This window comes from Melospiza georgiana, chromosome 1 (genome assembly GCF_028018845.1).
Source record: "Melospiza georgiana isolate bMelGeo1 chromosome 1, bMelGeo1.pri, whole genome shotgun sequence".
In the NCBI taxonomy this organism is placed as follows: Eukaryota; Metazoa; Chordata; class Aves; order Passeriformes; family Passerellidae; genus Melospiza; species Melospiza georgiana.
Window position 1 is genome coordinate 133,718,182 of NC_080430.1, and position 21,723 is coordinate 133,739,904.

The 21,723-nt window shown below is 42.9% G+C and overlaps 1 protein-coding gene across 3 annotated transcripts; it reads right to left on the reverse strand.

Moving 5' to 3' along the window:
• Nucleotides 1-7,290: 7,290 nt before the first annotated feature.
• On the reverse strand, nt 7,291-21,605 carry LOC131090268 (RING finger protein 151-like). 3 transcript variants are annotated; one of them, XM_058035559.1, is made up of 7 exons: nt 21,502-21,605; nt 17,203-17,316; nt 16,020-16,243; nt 14,658-14,797; nt 12,682-12,844; nt 11,190-11,310; nt 7,291-10,233 (listed from the first exon to the last, which is right to left on the reverse strand). In XM_058035559.1, exons 3-7 carry the CDS (start codon nt 16,223-16,225, stop codon nt 10,000-10,002), a joined length of 864 nt encoding a protein of 287 aa, XP_057891542.1. In that variant the 5' UTR covers nt 16,226-16,243; nt 17,203-17,316; nt 21,502-21,605; the 3' UTR covers nt 7,291-9,999. The 3 variants fall into 3 exon arrangements, with proteins under 3 accessions (XP_057891542.1, XP_057891526.1, XP_057891534.1); XM_058035543.1 differs by having other exon boundaries at nt 12,682-12,874; XM_058035551.1 differs by lacking the exon at nt 21,502-21,605 and adding an exon at nt 19,941-19,991 and having other exon boundaries at nt 12,682-12,874.
• Between the last annotated feature and the right edge of the window lie 118 nt (nt 21,606-21,723).

Here is a 21,723-nt window from a genome sequence, read left to right on the forward strand (position 1 = left end):
CACGGTTTGTGTGTGGCATAAGGGTGAGACAAGTTGTGTGCATTTGGTTTTGCTTCCAGAATCCTTAGCTGCTGTGCAGTCTGTAATGTGGCTGAGGGCCAGGTGCTCCTGGAGAGGTGTAGGAGATAAACAGGCTGTCAGCCCAGATCTGGGCTGGTCTCTGTGCCATGTTGGCTTTCAGCCTTTTTTCTTCTGCTGAGTAGCTCCTCCAGCAGGTAAGAATGGGTCTAGTCAGTGAGGGCAGAGGACTGCATGCAGCAAATTCCTGCTTGAGTGCCCCAAGTCTGGATTGCTCATGTTTAAGCAATACAACAGCTCTGTTGTTTTGCTGCTCTTACATGTCTCCACCAAGGTATTTGTAGTGGCCATTATAAAAATTGCATTAGGGGTAAGATTCCTGCAGTTGATGGACAGAGAATGAGTTCTTCCCTTGCCCCTTCACTGTCCTATTGTCTGTGCAGGACTGGAGTGTCGTACTCCAGGAATTCTCAAATTTTTGCCAGTGCTTTGCCTTCGAAGCTCATCCGATTCAGAAACTCCCATCTGAGGTGGGAGGGAAATGTGGAGAAGGGATAGTTTGACTGAACACCTGCTTTGTTTATTGCTTCCTCTAGGAGGGAAAATGCAGCCTTGCCTATTCCAGGGCAGCAAGCCTGTGACTGCAGTGCATTTGTGACTCCTGTGCTCTGCAGGCCAGTGTACCTAAATGTCATAAAGAGGTACTCAAACTTCTGTACAGAATGAAGTGAACCAAAGTGTGTTAATTATGGTGTAGACCCTTTATTAGTTCAACTTTTATACAAAGTGTACTTCAAAGTAATACAAAGTGTTACCATTTCTTATACACACTAGAGATTAAGATCTGTTGACTGCTGGTTTATCCTTGTGCATATAAAGGTAGAAAATGTAAATAGACTGGCAGCGACCCATAATGCTGGAAGACAGTTCAGTGTTTACTCAGTTAATAGAAAGTTGCATAGAATTGTAGGTCTTGATAAAGGCATCTTCTGCGTGCTAAAATCTCCCTGACCTACCGTACTCCACCTGACAACAGTACAGAGAAAGGCAAGGCTAGTACTGCTCCTGTCAATACTACCCAGCACTTCGAAGGAAAGTGGCTGTAGAGAAGCACCATGCCAGAAACATCCAAGAGGACAGCACATGGAAAATTTCATTTGCAAGGCTACCAATTTCTATAAATTGTAGGAACTCTTTGCAACCAGGGACTATTAAAACGTTACTTCATACAAACACCTAAGAACGGTTCAGATAAAAGCATTTTTGGCCAGCCAAAATACATCACTATAGCAGGTATTTTGCTTGACTGTGCAATTCCCTTCCCTTCTATGCTGCCAAGAAACTCTTGTTTTTGCAAGTTCCACATACCTTACTTAACCACTTGCTCTGAGCTCTGTTTCTGAATCTCCCAGGCTTGGTACTGTGACACTGTGTATCCACCTAACTGTGGACCATGATTTAATCTCCATTTAATTCTAATGCCATGTTAACTCCCTGCCACAGGCTGGCAGCTCACACTGGTAAGCTGGCTGATGGCACAAGCTGGTGAGGCCACATCTCTGCTTTTGGGCAGAAGGAACAGTCACACCACACTTGTTCTCTCTCTTTGCTCTCCCTCTTCCAGGTGCAAAGAGACAGAAGCAGCAATTCAAAATACAACAATTTGCACAGTTACTGGTACACTCGGAGCAGCAGTTCCACTTGTGAGGAAATGGAACTGATTAGAGTGTGATTTAGTATGAGGACAGTAATACCAGTAATTCCATGCTGGAATCCTCCTGTAATGCACTTTCAGCAGTGTCTCATATAATGCTAAAGTATGATCATGACTAGGGAAGTATCATTTTCAAGTGAATCTCTTTAGCTTATGTCAAGTCTAGTACAATATTTGGAGTCTCTTAATTTTTGTGAACAGGATTAAGAGACTATTTGAAAGACAGAAAAAAAAATCCCTTGCTGCTGCCAACTGCTATTAAGAGCTGCATAATACATGAGACTGGAAAGGCAAGAAGTAGATGAAATATTAACATAACAGGCTATTTAATGTCAGTCTAGTCAATTGTAAGACAGGTCAAATGATGATGATACTTCAGCAATGCCACCCTCTGAGGGGTTCATTAGCAGAGGAAAATCTGAAGTGCAGAACCATTACCAACCCAGAAGAATGGCATAAAGCTTAAAGTCACCAGAGGGACCTGATACCATTAGCTACTGTGTGCCTATTTAAAACATTCTGAAAGTGCTTGTTTGCTGCTAAAGGAAGCCCAAACTGACAGCCCATGCTGCAGCTGTGGACCCAAAGCACCGCCACATTTCCACATTGGAAGTTCAGACTATCAGAGCTCAACAGCACAGCAGGAAGTCCTTCCTTGCACCTAGGACATGCTTTCTCACAGTTTCATGTCCATCACTTAGGAAAAAGACAGCAGGTCAAATGCTAGGTAAACATTAAATAAACCCTATTTCCCATACTAGGAGGAATTTAGTAAGAAATGTGTGGGTGAAGTTTCTAAAGCAAACAAATGCAGAGATCCCATTATGGGGAACGCACAGAGCAAATAGCTTGCTTTCTTCTGTGGTCAGAACAGAAAAGATTAGGTTACTGCCCTCTGACTCAGGAAAGATGATCCAGCTCATCAAGTTCTAATGGATTCTGAAGTAATTTTTGTCTTTACATTAGGCAAAGTAGATAAAGTCACATCACAACCACACAGTTACAGTACACAGAAAAGCACTAACTGAATCTAATAGCATGAAATCTCTGGTGCTGCGAAAAAGCTTGAAAATTAGTGTGAATGCTGCAGTAATGTCACACAGGGCACAGACACTCACAGCTAGCTTGTTCAGAACACAAGAATAAACAGCATTCTTACTTTCTACCTATTGCTTTAATACACACTAATGTAAGTGAAGTGGCCCCTGAACATTTAGTGTGAATGAAGGTCTTCCCAAATTATAGCTACAGGTTTACTGCTTTAGGTTATTAAATATGGCTGCTTAAGAGATGTGCTATGGCATGAATTGGTGAGATTGCTAGTGCCCCAAATACTCTCAATTACTTTACAGAAGAGCTATTTATGTCATTTTTTAAATACACAAGACCAGTTTTTAAATACTCAAGACCTGAATATGTGCACATCTGCCTCAGTGGTACTAACGAAAGGGCAAGTTAGAAGGATTTATTAATGCCTGAAATTCAGACAGCTCTGACCACAGATCTTCATAATGCAGACTATGCTAAAGAAGATTGCTGCCTCTCTCTTTGGTTATGCTATTAGCTATAAAAGCATTGCTCTGAGCAACAGCAAGGCATGCACAGTAATGCAGTTGCTTTCTAAATGATAAAATTAACATATTCGGGTTGTTGAACCTGCACACATCTTCCTGAGCCTCCAAAACTGATTTAATGCATTCAGCAAACAGAAGGCCAGGTATCTCTATAGTTACTCCATTGGTGAGCTGAGACTATGGCTTGGTTACACCACTGAAAGCAACATGAACAGGCTGTGTAAAAAGTTTGGAGAAAGTCCTTGAACAGATTTCTCATGCAGTGCTTACAGATAAACCCCTCCTTTATTTGTGGGTCTGTTAAAAAATCCAACTGCAAACTCTGCATCATGGAATCATCAAGGGTGGGAGAGACCAAGTTCCACTGTCAACCCAGAACTAGTCCTGCAACCCCTAAACCATTAACCATTGCTCAGCCCCAGATCCTGACAACTCTTCAACACCTCCAGGGATGGTAACTCCAACCAGCTCCCCAGGCACCCTATTCCAATGCTTGACTACCATAACAGTGAATTGTTTTCTCTAACATCTAATCTGAATCTCCCCTGTCTGAGCTGAAGGCCATTTCCTCTTATCCCCTCCCTGTGGACACAGTAGTAGAGACCAATCCCCACCTGGCTACACCCTCCTTTCAGGCAGTTGTAGAGAGTGAAAAGCTCCTCCCAGAGCCTCCTCTTCTCTAGACCAACAAACCCAACTCTTTCAGCTGCTCCTCACAAGACAAGCTTTCTAGACCTTTCATGAGCTTTGTTGCCCTTTGCTGGACATGCTTCAGCATTTCAATTTCCTTTTTAAAGTGAAGGGCCAAAACTTGACACAGTACTTGAGGTGTGGCCTCACCAGTGCCAAGTGCAGAGGGACAATCCCTGCCACACTATTTCTGATACAGGCCAGGATGCCATTGGCCTTCTTAGCCACCTGGGCACACGCTGGCTCATACTAAGCTGGTTGTCACACCCAAGTCCCTTTCTGCTGAACAGTTCTCGAGCCACTCTGCCCTCAGCCTGTAGCACTGCATGGGGTTGCTGCAACCCAAGAGCAGAACCCAGCACTTCACCTTACTGAACCTCGTGCACTTGTCCTTGACACATTGAGTTTGTCCAGGTCTGTCTGCAGAGCCTTCCTAACCTTAAGCAGATCAGCAGAATCACAGAATTTCTAGGTTGGAAGAGACCTTTAAGATCATTGAGTCCAACCCATGTTCTAACACCTCAACTAGATCATGGCACCAAGTGCCACATCCAGTCTTTTTTTAAGCACATCAAGGGATGGTGACTCCACCACCTCCCTGGGTAGATGATTCCAGTATTTGACCACTCTTTCTGTGAAAAACTTCCTCCTTAATTCTAGCCTGTATCTCCCTTGGGGCAGCTTGAGACTGTGTCCTCTTGTTCTATCCGTTGTTGCCCGGAGAAAGAGACCGACCCCCAGCTCACCACAGCCACCCTTCAGGAAGTTGTAGAGAGTGATAAGGTCGCCCCTGAGTCTCCTTTTCTCCAGGCTAAACAACCCCAGCTCCCTCAGTCGCTCTTCATATGGCTTGTGTTCCAAGCCCCTCACCAGCCTCGTTGCTCTCCTCTGGACACACTCAAGCATCTCAACGTCCCTCCTAAAGTGAGGGGCCCACTGGATGCAATACTCCAAGTGAGGCCTCACCAGTGCTGAGTACAGGGGCAGAATGACCTCCCTGCTCCTGCTGGCCACACCGTTCTTGATACTGGCCAGGATGCCATTGGCCCTCTTGGCCACCTGGGCACACTGCTGGCTCATGTTCAGCCGACTGTCAACCAGCACCCCCAGGTCCCTTTCCACCTGAGCACTCTCCAGCCACACCGTCCCCAGCTTATATCGGTGCAGGGGGTTATTGTGGCCAAAGTGCAGGAGTCAGCACTTGGACTTATTGAAGTTCATCCCATTAGATTCTGCCCATTCATCCAACTGTTCCAAATCTCTCTGCAGAGCCCTACGTCCCTCTAGCAGATCTACACACGTTCCCAGCTTAGTGTCATCTGCAAATTTGCTAATGAAAGACTCTAAACCCCCATCCATGTCATCAATAAAAATATTAAACAGAACTGGCCCCAGCACAGACCCCTGAGGGACACCACTGGTGACTGGTCACCAGCTGGATGCAGCACCATTCACCAGCACTCTCTGGGCCTGGCCATGCAGCCAGTTCTGAACCCAGCACAGAGTGCTCCTGTCCAAGCCACGGCCTACCAGCTTATCTAGGAGTATGCTGTGGGAGACAGTGTCAAAGGCCTTGCTGAAATCCAAATAAACAACATCTACAGTCTCCCCTGCACCCACTAGGCGGGTTACCTGGTCATAAAAGGTGACCAGATTGGTCAAACATGACCTACCCCTCCTAAATCCATGCTGGCTGGGTCTGATACCCTGGCCATCCTGTAAATTCTGTGTGATGGCACTTTATATAAACTGTTCCATTATTTTGCCAGGTACTGAGGTCAGGCTGACTGGTCTCTAATTACCAGGATCTTCCTTTGCACCTTTTTTGTGAATGGGTATCACATTGGCCAGCTTCCAGTCATCCAGAACCTCACCAGTGAGCCATGACTGTTGGTAAATGATGGAGAGTGGCTTTGCAAGCTCGTTTGCCAGCTCTCTCTTTACCCTGGGGTGGATCCCGTCTGGTCCCATAGATTTATGAATATCCAAGCATTTCAGTAGTTCTTTGACTGCCTCCTCTTGGATAATGTGGGGACCATTCTGCTCCCTGTCACCATCAACCAGCCCAGACGGGTGGGTGTCTTGAGGGCAAGTCATCTTCCCACTAAAAACTGAGGCAAAATAGGCATTAAGCACTTCTGCCTTCTCCTCATCTGCAGATACTAAGTTCCCACCTTTGTCCAATAAAGAACAAAGGCTGGTCTTACCTTTCCTTCTACCATTAATGTATTTGTAAAAACATTTCTTATTATCCTTTACAGAAGTCGCCATTTTAAGTTCAAACTGAGCTTCGGCCTCCCTAATTTTTAGGCATGCTCTAGCAGCCTTCTTGAATACTTCCTTAGAGACCTGACCCTCCTTCCAAAGCTGAAACATCCTCTTTTTATTCCTAAGCTCCTCCAAAATCTCCTTGCCCAGCCAGGCTGGACGTTTACCCCGTTGACTGATCTTTCGGCACACAGGGATGGTCTGTTCCTGTGCCCTCAAGATCTCTATTTTGAGGCATGCCCACCCTTCCTGAACTCCTTTGTTTTTAAGGGCTGCTTCCCCAAGGGTGCTCTGAATGAGTCTCCTGAACAGGCCAAAGTCTGCCCTCTGGAAGTCCAATGCAAGAGTCTTACTGGTGCTCCTCCTGATCTCACCAAATATTGAGAACTCTATTATTTCAGGATCACTCTGCCCCAAGCCACCTCCAACCACCACATCTCCCACCAGCCCATCTCTATTTGCAAACAGCAGATCTAACATAGTCCCTCCCCTGGTGGGTTCACCCACCAGCTGCAACAAAAAGTTGTCCTCCATACATTCTAAGAATTTCCTGGACTGCCTCTTATTGCTGTATTAAGTTCCCAGCAGAAGTCTGGTAGGTTGAAGTCACCCACAAGAACAAGGGCTGATGATCCTGAAACATTACCTAGCTGCTTATAGAATAAGTCATCTACTTCTTCTTCCTGGTCGGGTGGACGATAACAGACTCCCAGTATGGTGTCAGCCTTGTTGGCCTTCCCCTTTATTCTTACCCATAGACATTCAACTCCATCATCCTCAGTTTCAATTTCTATGGCATTGAAAGTCCTGCTTAATATAAAGGGCCACGCCTCCACCTCTTCTTCCTTTCCTGTCTCTCCTGAAGAGCTTGTATCCATCCAGCGCAGTACTCCAGTTATGTGAGTCGTCCCACCATGTTTCCGTGATGGCAACTACATCACAGCTCTGCAGCTGCACCATGGCCTCCAGCTCTTCTTGTTTGTTGCCCAAGCTGCGTGCATTGGTATACATGCACCTCATCTCAGCTGCTTCCCCTTCCCCCTTCAAACCTAGTTTAAAGCCCTCTCAATGAAGTCTGCCAGTTCATGAGCTAAAAACCTTTTGCCCTTAATAGAGAGATGTACCCCATCTGGTTCCAGTACAGCAGATTTTGTAAAAGTTTCCCAATGATCAAAGAATCCAAAATTGTGCCGATGACACCAACCCTTTAAGCCACTTGTTGATGATGCGGATTCTCCTGTTTCATTGTTTACCTTGGTCACCAAAGGGACTGAGCAGAACACTACCTGTGCTCCTGCCCTATCAACTACTTGATCCAGTACCCTGAAGTCCTTTCTAATTGCCTTGACACTCCTCTTCTGAATCTCATCATTGCCAGCCTGGAGTATCAGCAGTGGGTAATAATCAGAGGGCTGAATCAGCCCAGGAAGTCTCTCAGTGGTATTTTGTACCCAGGCCCCAGGGAGGCAACAGACCTCCCTGTGGGATGGGTCTGGTCAACATATGGGGCCCTCAGTTTCCTTCAGGAGGGAATCACCTACTACGATTACCCTTCCTTTCTTCTTGATGTTAGAGGTAGTGATCCATCTTACAGATGAATCATAATTGGCAGGTTCACTGGGCAGACAATTTTCTCCTAAATCATCCAGGACCTCATAGCTATTCTGAAGTGGTACCTGGCTGGATGATGGGATGGGGAGGACTTTTTGTTATTACGTCCCCAAATGGGGACTCATTTCCACTCCTCATCATCTACCAGGTGCCCTTCTATTGCCTGAGACGGGGAGGCATATAAGTCCTCAGTCTCTCGGTCAGAGGGCTCCCTTAAAGATGGAAGGGCTGAACTCCACCAGTCTATTTCCCTTTCACTTTCCCTTATACTCCTTAACCTTTCAACTTCCTCCCTAAGCTCAGCCACCAATGAAAGGAGGTCGTTCACCTGTTCACACTGCAGTCAGGTCTCCTCCACAACATTCCCTGAAGCCACTGATAACCTCAAACACTCTGGGCATGGATGGGTCTGTACAGACACATCCTTTTTGGAGGGCTCAACTTGGTCACTTACACTTATACCAGCCACAGTTTTGACCGTGTAGAAACCATTACTAACAGACACCTCAAACACAACCAGGCAGCAGAAAGACCTCAAACGACACAGAGGACTCCTTATTAGCAAGAAAGCTGGCAACCCTGCCTGCTTGCCCCGCCTGCACGAACTGCCGCGCAAACTGCCTTGTATACGCCCCAGAGACTCACCACACCCGTCTGCCCGCTCTGGTCGCCGCGCTCCCCAGAGACCTCTTATAATCAGCCACTCAGCAGCAACACAGGAAGCTCCACCCCTTGCTCCTCACTGACTCACGATGGCCAATGTCTCTTCTAAAGAGCTTATATCCAGCCATTGCAGCATTCCCATGATGATGGTCATCCCACCATGCTTCTGTGATGGTGACAACATCAAAACCCTCCTGCTGAACAATGGCTTCCAGCTCCTCCTGCTTGCTGCCCACACTGTGTGTTGGTGTAGATGCACTTTAGCCGGGCCAATGCATCACAGACCTGCCACCCTAGGTTCATCTCTAGTGACCCTCCCCTTTCTGAGGTGCATTTGACTGGTACATTTGCCTCAGGGGAGGCAGAGAATGCTCTAATAGTCAATCTCTTCTTCAGATGCTCTAACATCCCTTAATCCTTCCACCTCCACTTTTGAGTTGTACTGCTAAGTAGAGCAGATCACTGACCTACTTCCACCCAGGTGTTCTGTTACCCTCTGATGACAGAGCCAGGCTCTGGCACTCCCTGAAGCCTGCTTCAGCACTAACACAGATGTCTGAAGCCCAAGTGATTGTGCAAATATTCATCTCTTGCGCATATCAAGTAGCCTTAAACCTGCCACAAGAAAATTAAGGATACTCGAGGTATCTATATATACTTTAAAGACATTGAGTACCAAATTACTGGTCTTATGCTTAAAAGATCCTGTAGAAATACTTGATAGTTTCACATATAAAAGCTTCAAAGTTTTAAGTAAGAAGCAGATCCATTCCCACAAACTCAAAGTTATTAACACATATGTTTAAAGGTTATTCTATTACCTCAGGCTTCAGTATTAGTCTCTTAAGTGTGTTATCAGCCTCAGAAATGAGAAGAAGCTCTAAAGCAATAGTCAACCTCACCCAAAGCTGTTACATAGCAGAAGAATTACAATTTAAAGTGCTTGCTTTCCATCTTTGAAATAAGACTTTCTACTGACCACAAACAAACAAAATCTTATTAATTTCTATTACTGACTTACTGATTCTACTATTTACTTTTCCCCAAATTAAGTACATCCCAAATGGTCACATTTGCTTTTTTGTTTCAGAAAGAGATACTGAAATGTTTTTTTCTTCCTGGTCCATAATAGTCAGTATCTTTGACTTTAAAAGGCTGTAGTTTCAGTCTTGAAAAATTCCTGTAAGTGATGCAGTAAAGAGAGAACAAGACTCCTTTCCCTTTCTATAAAAACATTAGCTAAAATTATGTCTTCCAATTACTGGTTTTAATGACCAGTATTCCCTCAGGGAAAAAAATTTTCTGTTTGTTTTTATGGCCCCAAAGGAAATACAGTTCTAATTAAGACTTAAAAAAAACCCGAAGTAAATCAGAAATTATATAAAGTTTGCCAATCATTCAAAGAAAGTAGTTTGCCAGAAGCCAGTATTTGAAGAAAATGCTTTTTGAGCTTAGTACTATTTAGATAACTGTAACTTCCCTAGGTTTTCTTTTCACACTCTCTAGCCGTGTCAAAGGACGGAAATTTGACTTCCTGCTTCCCTCTGTAGTAGTCAATCTGCAGTCCTTCTGCAGCCCCTTCAGCAGCTCCATTAACTCCCGCTTCTCCAGCTCTGCCTGCTCCAGCTCTTGGCGGTGCTGCCTCTCTGCAGCCATCAGAGACCGCACATCCGACATCAGCCGTGACATCTGACTCTGAAATGCAAACACAAGTTTACTGCAAGAAACAAACTCTCTTCTAATGATGCTGCAATGAAGTCGAGCTGGCCACGCGTGTTGGGTGATGGAGTCTTCAGAATAAAAACCACCAAAATTTTTTTTTGATAGTGCAACAAATGTAAACAATTTGAGACACAATCCAGCATTCACCTTGTGGGATGGTCTTGTTCTAAAGATTCCAATATGTTTCTCAAAAACATTTTGTTTGCATATTTTGTTTCTTATGAAGTATGATAAGAAACAGCCAATTTACCTACGTGCTGCTTTTATTTTCTGTTTCAAGAATCCAAACAAAATATGGTTGTGGTTATGTTCAGATACATTCTTCAAGGATATAACAACAAATCCAGTAAAAATAAAACTGTGAACTATAAATTTTAAAAAACTTTTTAAAAGCTTTAAAAATGATTGCTTTAAAAATAATTTTTCTGTGATATAATAAAAGAGGATGAATAAAAGGATAAGACAGCCTTGCTTGTTACTTGATGAAGTTTGTTGTGAATCTTTCCAACCTTCTGATCACAGTGCAAATACCAGTCTTGGCAGTAGGGCCCTGTGTAAGCTCTGGACTAAGCCACTTTGGATAGCAATTAAAAATGGGTCTGAATGTTTAATTACATCCAGTTTGTGATGCATACTCTACATTTAGACACTGAAATCAGTTTCAGATTGATCTGCTGACAATGTTATGCATGCACGGAACACGGGTGGAGTACCCAGGTGAGCTCCAGTGAACCTGAAGCAGTAAACCACAGGCATACAGAATCCAGCCTGCTTCTCCAGAGAGATAACCTGGCAAAGCTTTGATGGTTTTGTTCCCCATACTTAATGCCATTTTCCTCTGTATGAGACTTTATTTACAAAATAAGAAACTGCAACTGGGAAAAGCAAAAAGCTAGACTGTTAAGAGAGGAAAAAAAAATTGTATTTACCTTTAGTTCTTCAATTTCATTTTGCAGAATACTCTCTTTTTGGACCATATGCCTTCTCTGTGAATCTAACCTCGACTCCATCTCATGTTTTGCCTCCTCCACTCTGCAGATCATTTCCGACCTAAAAAGTTTATTTCTCCTTGTTAAGTCTTGTAAGCAGAGAAAAGAATGATCTTAAAAATCCAGAAAGCCTTCTTGCAGCCAAGCAGACTGAACTGATTCCCATCAAGCTCTACAGGATGCCTCTGTAGAGGCATGATTCATTAATTTAAAAAGAAAAACAGCATAAAGAAGTGCATTGTGCCCAGGGGCATTAAAGTGCCCATGAGGAGCCTATAGAGGGACAGTCAAATCATACTCCTCAAATAAAATATTCCCAGATCTCAAGAAGGTGTATTTATGACTTTAAGTGATTTTCTGGTGTTTGCCTACAGTATGTGCTTGCTGAGTGTTATGAAATAAGAAGCAGCTGAGATAAAAAGTCTGAATCCTATAGTACTGCTAAACATGTAAGGAAGTGAGACAGCCTGTGTGTGTGGACATGGTAGACACTTACAGACACAGTTTAGTGGTGGACCTGGCAGCACTGGATTAACTGCTGGACTCAATGATCTTAAAGCTCTTTTTCAATCTAAATGATTCCATGGTTCTGTGTGTAACCTCGCTCAGTTTTATGGTGGACACTAAATGACAGTATGCAGTAAACTGTTACAGCCTAGTCACTCACACAGCTCCACAGCCACAACCAGATGGCACTACATTAACCTTTTGAGCTCAGAAACCGGGCAGCAGAATCACTTGGTCTAAATGCATTTAAACCATATTTGAGCCTGACTTAACAGCAGTGTTCAAAAGCACAACACTTAGGAGCTGAAAGATACAAATGGGAAGGAGCACGAGTGGGGGAAAAAAACCAAAGTACAACTGGAATATAGTACAAAGGGAAAGCTACAGAAACCTACGTAAGAGGAAAACAATGATGCTGGTAAGAAGAGTCATATTCACTGACTGTTTATCTACCAGAACTTAAAAAAAATCATAATTAGACCTTCAGTGGTTGAATCTACCTGTACTTGCCAAAATACTTACAGATTTTTATCTTCTCTGTAAAAACATAAACTAAATACAATTCTTAAATAATGTGGCTTCATCTGTATAAGAGGCCAATGGAAAAATTAAATTGTCAGCTTCCATTTTCTTAAGTTTTTTGTCATTTTAAATAGTAAGCTTGCAATTCTGTTCAACTGCAAGCAATGGTATTTTAAGATTTATGGTAACTTGGAAAAAACCACCCAACAACAAAAGAATCAAACCAGTAAGAATTTAAAGTCCATGCTGACACATGATAAAGTTCTGGCCCGTTAGCATCAAGTAATTAATGGCCCATTTAACACATACCAGAATGCAGTGCTAGTATTTCAAAGTGCTTCATGCAGTGACTTTCAGCCCAGCCCAGCCCAGCCCAGCCCCGAGAGAAGGACAAGCTCTGTACCGAAGCAGCTCCAGCTCAGTCCTCAGCTCTGCCACACAGTTGTGCTGCGTGTCCTCGGCGCTGAGGATGGTGAAGCCGCAGCCGTTGGGGCACTCGCGGCTCCGGTACTCGCACACCGCCAGGTGCCCGTCCAGGTTACGCCGCTCGATCTGCACCGTGCAACCTGAGCAGGGGGAGCAAGGCAAGACAGCATCTACAACAAAAGCACTCTCAGTCATTCCAAACAAAACCACTCCAGAAATGAAGCTGAGAGAAGTGATTTCCTTAGGACATGAAATATGACAGTTACACATACATAGCTACTCATACAACGCTCACTAAGATACTTATCCATTAACTGAGAACACTGAAAGGCTGCAAGGAGGTATTTTCTGTATTTTCTATAAAGTTTTCTACTGCTGGTCCGGCATTAAATCAACTTCAGTAATGACAATCCTGATGCCAAGCTAAGACACTAGCAGCTTGCCTGTGCTACCATCACAGATTGCAATGACTGGAATTTATAAAGAATACACATGTGTAAAAAAATATTATACTATCAAACTTAAAGAAGTAGTAAAGAGAGATGTGGATGAGATGGAATGTAAACTTGTTTTCCAAACAATTTGTTGGGTCTTGTCGCTAATGTACTAGACCATAATAAGTTAGAACATTTATTTATGAACATTTAATAACTCATACAAAGACAGAAATATTTCCACAGAAATTCTGGGATACAAACTTTGCAGTTCTGTAGTGATTAAAAGTAAAGTGTAAAGAATCAAAAATAAGCACTATATAAATTATTGCTATATTCAACTCTCTGAACTTGAAGTTTGTAGTCTCAACTTATGAAGTCAAACTTGGGAAGTTTGTAGTTTAATTACTGAGACTGACTTTGATGAAGTACACACTTGCATTTAATTCAAAGAGAATAATGCATTAATGCGAAGAGAATATCAACTTAAGAAAACTGAAGCAATGGAGTATTGAAACTTCCCAATAAACCAAGCCAGAAAATGATAAATGAGTTCTCTAGAAGAGCTTTAATAATAAATGCAATGATTTGTAATTGAGGTACTCAAAATACACTCCATGTATTTTTGGAGAAGAGTTGGAGCAATGTAAGAGCCTTCACACCCCAAACACCAGTGCAGTGTAAAAACATAAATCTGTAAAACACAGTAAAAGACATAAATCTGTAAAACACTACTGTTTCTCTAGGAAGTAGAACAGGTGAATCAATTATCTGCAGAAGTCACTTATAATAACTTATAAAATTATAAGAGAAAAATTATAACTTCTAGCAGAGCAATTCTAGTACCTTCATCATCTCATAATTAATTACAATGGCAGCCCTTAGCATCATTAATTAGATTTTATCTTTATCTAGGAACAGAAAACATTTCAAATGAATTCAACTGGGAAATTTTAACAGTATGTTCCTTTTTAGAGGTATGTTTCTTTCTCAGGAGGTGTAGTCTTGCTTTAAATAAAAATCTCAACATGAACAATTCTAACTAGAATTTAGCTTAGAGTAATTCTTATTTCCAAGATATGTTCTTGTTAATGCTATGTCACAGAGCTGACAGCTTCACATGCACCAGGCAATCAGGTATTTTATAAATAAATTATGATCCCCAGGTCTTCTGCAGGGGCTACTGCATTCATTCAAACATCAAAACATGCAGTCAGAATTGGAAACCAAACTCATAATTTGACAGAAAACAAAACTAATGCACTACTACATTTTCATACATTTGAAGTTCATCATATTCATTTTGGTTAGTTTTTGGATAAGAAACAGTTGCTAATCATCATGACTGCCATAAACTGGTAGTACATTTTGTTCAAAAACACTGCTGTAAAGGGCAGATCATGCCAAAGCTTTGAATTTCTGTTAGGAAATAATGGCCATTATTGCAGTTCTGTTGACAGGAAGATGACAAACGTGTTTGTTTAATATAAAGGATTCAACTTCTTTGAATGCTACTCACCAGCATTGGAGCAGGGTATCTGACTGTACTCACACTCCCTTTCATGCCTGTCTATAGACTCCAGAGAACAAACCATTTCACAGCCATACTCTCTGTTTCTGCAATGCAGCTGAAGACGGTTTAAATCATTTTTCATATATCTACATGCAAAGAAAAGAATTTGTTCTTAAATCTGGGAACATTATTGAAAAATTTCTATTTTCAACTTTTGGGAAAAGAAAGCAAGATTCTAATCTCCATTAGGAAAAATTGTGAGTAACTAGCTGAATTTATTTATTTGCTTAAGAATTCAAGTGACCATATCAAGAAAAAACAGCTTGAAAGAAAGATTGAAATATTCAGTCTCCAAATTTAAATGTGCAAATGAAATCTTTATTTTTGAATAATTTTTAATTGTGACCTTTCACTGGCTCAGCAGATATTATCAATAACAAACACCAGGGCTACTCATTTGCTATTTAAGTTCTATGTTTCTAAACACGCCAGACTAAAGGACTACAGTAAGTACAGACAAAACAATCTAAAAATGAAACTCTAGTACTCTGTCTACACTATAGCTAACTTCCAGATAGTAAAATCTCCTGAATGAAAAATTATGTTATGAGTACTAACAACGTTAAATTTACTGTAGCTGGAGACTATAAATACATAACTGTTAATCTGAGCAAGATTAGATAATGCAGACGTTAACCAGCAAGCAGCATCTACTGTTGAAACTGTTTTGTTCTGACAGTAGCAGGAATTACAGTTTAAAATAGAACAGTTTGTTTGGGGAAGACCAACAACAATCATATGGTCCAACTGCCTGACCAGTTATAGAAGGCACTAGTGAGAACAGCCCACTTTACATGACAAGGTGGCTCACAACAGACATTCCTATGTCTAAAGATCTTTTTTAAAAAGGATTTGAAGGTCATAAATTTGGTTAATATCTCCAGGAATTGTAAATTACAAACCCCACTACAGCACCTAACTAAGTCTGAAAAGAAAAGAGATACAGAGTGTGTAGTGACTGCCATCAAGAGTCGCTTTGCTTGCTTTCTGTACAATCAAGTATGGAAAAGTTTTGGTGCCATAAAGGACATTCAGAATAATATCCAGATAGGCATCTGGAATCAACATTCAAGATATAAAAAGGTAGAGAACAAACTAAGTGTCCTTTCAGCTTTGAAATCCTAATACCCTAACAGTTATAATAAATAGAAAATGCTAATGCTTTCCTGTAAGTAGTTGGTGTCTGCCACAGGCATACTGGATAAAGACAACCTGAGCAACAGTATTGACAGGAGATGAAGCTGTGCAAGCAAAACTGAGAAATCCTAAATTCATGTAATTTCAACACACAGCAAGATGACTGGGTACCTATAGAGAGGTCGTAGCAAAGACACATCAATGACTTGTCTGTCCTCAGGGCAGTTGCTGTGATGAACAAGCCAGCCGTGGATGCAGGCAGTGCAGAAAGCGTGCTCGCAGGGAGCCTGCAGCGGGTCCTCCAACACGTCCCGGCAGATGGAGCACAGCAGCCCCTCATTGACATAGCCCACGAAGCGCTCAATGTCGTAACCCATGCTCTCCACACCTTCAGCCTGCTCAAAAACCCCAAGCACACAGAAATAAAGCAATCTTTGTGCTGAATCTCTATGGGCAGATCCACAAAGAGGCCTGACAGCAATTCTAAAAACATGGAGACCATACAGTGAATAAAGAAGTGAATGTGTGAATGCAAACAAACATTTACACACTTCAGAGACTTTCAGATTTAAGGGAATTTGAGAATTGTACTGCTGGATGTCAGAATCACAATTTTCTATCAAGAAATTCTGAACTATGAAAGCAAAGACTTTGGGACAGTGGAGCTGCACTTCTTCTGAATGCTGTTATTGAACATAACTGTAGCAGCCACTCTGAAACATACAGCTTTTTTTTAACATGAATTCTACCCGAAGCAGAAACATCACACAAGTTCAAAAGCAAATGTTTGCTTTCCATTTTAACATCTTTCAAATAATGCCTAACAAACTTACAAAATGGTGTTCTTACCAACAATAGCTGTGGCACTTTCAGCTAGCAAATCCTGGATTCATGAACTGCACATCACTTAAGATATTGTTTTCATACTGAAAAAAGACTCTCTAGTCACGGTAGCCCTTCATTTCAGAGGAACAGCATGAAATCTCCACATGCTTAACGACATACTTAATATTCAGGAAGTAAAAGAAATCAAAACTGCAGCTAACCCTGAAGTCATGAAGAGCTACTGTCTTTTCCTACATGATCTATTTTATAAAACTGAGAAGCTTTTGAATGGATTTGAAAGCTTTGTGAAGAAGAACTAATGGTCAATCTGCCTTCATCTAAATCCTATAATGAAACACCTTGTGGAATTTGGCAAGACTCCACAGAATTTGCTTAAAAGAATAAGTTTTAGGCTCCACATTGCTCCTTGACATATAAAGTTACTTCTGTAAACCCACTGAGACTCATGAAAGAGGTTTTCATTAGTTATGAGATTTTCTAAATAAAATAGAAAAGGAAGATATCTTACCTTTGTAGATTTTACTACATATATATGTAGTTTGCCCAAATACTTCAGAAACAGTTTTCTGACCAGTAAGGCATGTAATGCTTCCTTCACTTTCTCTTCACTGCTTTATTATGCCTATGAGAAAAATTACAAAGAGTAAGGCTCAGTAGTGTTTCCTAAGTGACTGAGTCCTATGCCTAACAAGCCAGCTACTGAATAGATGCTGTCCTAACAGCCCATTAAAACCAAGTTTTCCAAAGCAAGCCACTGAAAACCTACAATTCAACACAGGAGAAATGACTAGGTTAGGGTGAAAATAATCATCAGTCTCTGTTTCAATTACTACTGATGCAGATATTTATCAAAAAACTGAACACCGTGCTGATGATCAATTTTGAAGCCAGCTTTGTTTGTGAGACTGAAGACAACAGAATTAGTATTATTGAAAAGTAGTAACTGAAATCTGGTAAAATTATATTCCTGAACAAGATAGAAGTTCCTTATTGACCTGTTCTAATCCAGTCATGACAGGCAGTTCATTTTTAAAACAAAACTATTACAGTCAAGTTTGTTGTATTGGCAAATATCATTGCTGTGTAGCATAACTAGAGTTGCTCACTTAAAACATCATAAAAGATGCCATTACTGAACCCTTTAAGTTATGCTAGAGGACTTAAACTGCATATACAGATTAGATAATATGAACTGTAAGCCTAAGACTTTGATTTGGTTTGGTGAATCCCAGAGGATTCTGCTTTTAGAAAACTTTCAAAGACAGGTAAGAGAAAAACTAAGCACTTTTACTGTCCTAGAGTTCTACTCTACTGTTCTAGTGGAATTGTGGATTCTGTGAGCTACATTTTGCACAAACACTACTAGTCCCTGAGGATCAAGTCTTCAAGACACTCTTCAGCATATTTTAACAAGTTTGAAGACTAACAGAATGTAAGAAGGAGTATTTTTATCAAATGGGGAACAAAAAATCTTTACTTGTGCTTAACAAGAAATGAAGTGCAACAGCAACAACAAAATATATATATTATATACATATGCATCAGTATATAAATATATATGGATGTATAAAGCAAAACCCCAGCCAAACTGAAGTTCAAATGAAGAGTGGATGGGAACTTTGAAGAAAAAAATACAGTCAAGGGGGATTCTTCAGGACATTTTGAAGACTCATGTTGGAGCAGCAAAACACAGTGCTGGAAGCCTTGTGGCCATGGCTCTGGGACCTATGCCAGCAGCTGTTACTGAAGTCCCAGACTTCTTCCAGTAGAAGTTTCCTGACCTGAATAATCAGAGATGTTTTATTTTCTTATCAACTTCAAGAGATGCACCTTAGTAAAAATAAGCAGAGGCAGAGCATCTGATGAATGTCATGCACTTTAGCAGTGCAGATCACTTTACCCAGTATCTTTACCACAAAATGAGATAATTTTCAGCTTCTGCTTATCCCCAGAAACTTCTCACTTCTCCATCTGGCCTCAAACTTATTTTCCCAATTGTACTGCAATTCACCAATTGTCACACTCCTTTTTTGATTGCACCTAGAAATTATTTTGTTGAGAGATGTCAGTTGCTTAGCTTAAGCAAACAACTTCTAAATAGAGTAAGTCACATAGAATTATACTACTACTAATAATAATAATACTGTGTGATTTAGAATGCAGTTTGCTTATATCTACTTGCTTAGCATATGTAGCTTGGGTTCCACCTAAGTGGAAGCCTTAGGCTGAAAGCTGTGGACTTTTGCCTGGACATGCTTTTGGCTGGAACTGAGTTGATTTCCTTAGCAATTTTCCCGTAGCTGCTACAGAGCTGTGCTTTGCCTTTAGAATGAGAAGAATGCTGCCAACACACCGATGTTTTAGTTGTTGCTAAGTAATGTTTATCCTGAGTCTAGGACTTTATTTTAGTTTCCCATGCTCTACCGGGGAGCAGGTGCACAAGCAGCACAAAGCAGGAGATAAGGAGCTCATGGCCATCAGCAGAAGCTGCAGCTCGAGATAAGAACAGTGAACTGCCTGCATGGACATGGAGAGAGAGCCCAACAAGCTGTTAGAAGACCCCAGAGCAAAAATCACCACTGGACGACAAGGGTCGTGTGAAGATCATGTAGGGGAGGGTGCATAAATTGTAAGGGTATCATTGTGCAGAGATTTCTTTGTTTGGGAGAGAAAGCACACAAACTCTGACATGCTATTTGCCTCTTCCTGTTTCATATGTTTTATTTTTCCCTGCAGTTCTGGACAAGCAAAAATCTGCTCCAGACTTCAGAGGTATCAAGTGATTGTTCAACAGTTGTCATCCCACATGGTTTGCTGGGCAGATGCACATCCAAGACCAGCCCTGACACTTCACTGCCCTCAAACAGAGATTTGGTGTGGGTATGGTAACAGGGAGAATACAGGTGGGATGTACTTCCCACATCATGACATAGCATGCTAAATGGCTGGCACTAACCAAAGCTATTCCACTGTGAAAGTCAGGGCACTGAAATGAAATTAGTGACCTTCATTTTGGCATCTGCAGTAGCTTCAGATTTTTAAAAAATGCTTCTTTTTCATGTGACAAAACAAAGCAAAACTGTTTGAAAGTCTGGAATGAACCACGCCAGAACTACAGATGTGCATGGCTAAGAGAGCACTTTCAGAGATGCTGCAGGAACAGAGTCCATGCAGGGCCCAGGGATAGGTGACACTGAGATATCACATTTCTTCAGTCTTTATTTTCACAAATTCTGCTATACATACCCAATATTTCAGTGTGTTTTTTGCCACTCTGACACTGTAAGCCACTTCAAGCCAGCATCAGTGTCCAAAGGGGCAGACTCACCCCTTCAGCTGTGACTGTACAAGGCACTTGATGCATCACTCTCAGTAACTGACTTGTTTTAAGACTGAACTGGGGGGAAAAAAATTAACTTTAGCAGTTTTCTTATAATAGTCCAAGCCTATCTATCCACAAATAAATGTGCTCCCCACCTCCCTCCACCCCCTCCTTTGAATCAGTGAGAACATTTAATTTGCCCTTTTCCTGAACTGGCCCATGCAACTCACCATACAGACAACCATACCCTGACTTGATTAGTTAGGCTAGAATTTCTTGTAGATGGCTCAGCAAAAGCTCTAGGGACTGTGTAAGCAGGGCATGACCAGGCAGAAGAAACTGCAGCCAGGGCAGAAAGGGAAGAAAGACAGACAGCAGCAGTCAAGGATGCTGAGGGATGCTACTCCCTCAGCTCAGCTCCCCTGACTGGTACACTGGGGAGTTGGATGAACATTTGTGTAAGAGAAAAGGTACAGAGGAGGGTAAGAATAAATGAACAGCAACATCACCTTACACTGATGCAAACAACGGATTTTTTTTTTCAAAAAAAAGCTTATATAAAAATTATGAGCCAATTTAAGGCCTGTACCAGGAGCTACATAACTACTATAGCTATTCGGTCAAAGAACATTTTTGTACAACACATGCTGTCCTGCAAAGCCTACTCAGAACAATGCCATCCATGACATGCCTGGCACAGACCAAAGTCCGAGAAGGGCAATGGAGCTGGTGAAGGATCTGCAGAATGGAGTTGGTGAAGGATCTGCAGCACAAGTCCTATGAGGAGCGGCTGAGGGAGTTAGGGGTTGTTTAGCCTGGAGAAAAAGAGGCTCAGAGGGGACTTTATGGGTCACCTGAAAGGAGACTGCAGCCAGGTGAGGGCTGGTATCTTCTCCCAGGCAGCCAGTGACAGGATGAGAGGCCAGCGCCTCAGGCTGTGCCGAGGGCTGGGGTTCAGCTTGTAAAGCAGGAAGAATGTTTTCACAGAAAGGGTGGTCAGCCATTGGAATGGGCTTGGTGATCCTAGAGGTCTTTTCCAACCTAATTAATTCTGTGACCACCTTCGGTCACAGGTGCAGGGCCGGGCTCTGCCGCCCCGAGCCAAGCCCAGGGTCAGAGGAGCTCTCTCCCCTCGGATTTCGGTACAGCTAACAGGGGAAAGGCCCCCGGGTTCGGCCCGGGAAGGCGCTTCAGGGACGGACAACGATCCCGGTCACAGAGCACACAGCCGGCCTGGAAACACCTGGAGGAGCGACCCGACACCAAGACAGAGCACCTGCGCTGCCTCGGGCAGCGGCAAACACCCTTACAGCGGCACACGCCCTTCCCGCTCCCTTCCCCACACGGCAGCGATGCCGCCGCCGGCCCGGCGCAGGCCCTGACAACCGCTGGGCACAAACCCCGCGCGGCGCCTCCCGCCCCGGGCCCGGCCCCACCGAGCCCCCCTGCCCCCGGCCCGCTCGGGGCCACGGCCCCGCCACTCACCCCGCCCGCCGCCGCGCAGCCCAGCTTCCCTTTACGGCCGCTCTCGCTTGACGGCGGCGCGGCGGGCGGCTGCTCCGCCATGCTGTGTGTGGCACAGCCGCCGCAGGCCGGCACTGCGCATGCGCACGGCAGCGTCTGTCTGTCCCGGGTCCCGTCCCGCAGCGCGGCCCCAGCGCACGCGCGCCCGGCGGGAAGGGAAGGCTGCGCAGCGCGCACGCGCGG

What these genes read in the sequence shown, in the direction of transcription:
- LOC131090268 (XM_058035543.1), bottom strand. Translation starts at nt 16,225, where the DNA reads ATGGGTTACGACATTGAGCGCTTCGTGGGCTATGTCAATGAGGGGCTG. An exon ending in ACTGAGCTGGAGCTGCTTCG is followed by an intron (nt 11,311 to 12,681) that starts GTACAGAGCTTG and finishes TAAACTTTTTAG; the next exon opens with GTCGGAAATGATCTGCAGAG. An exon ending in ATGAAATTGAAGAACTAAAG is followed by an intron (nt 10,234 to 11,189) that starts GTAAATACAATT and finishes TTTGCATTTCAG; the next exon opens with AGTCAGATGTCACGGCTGAT.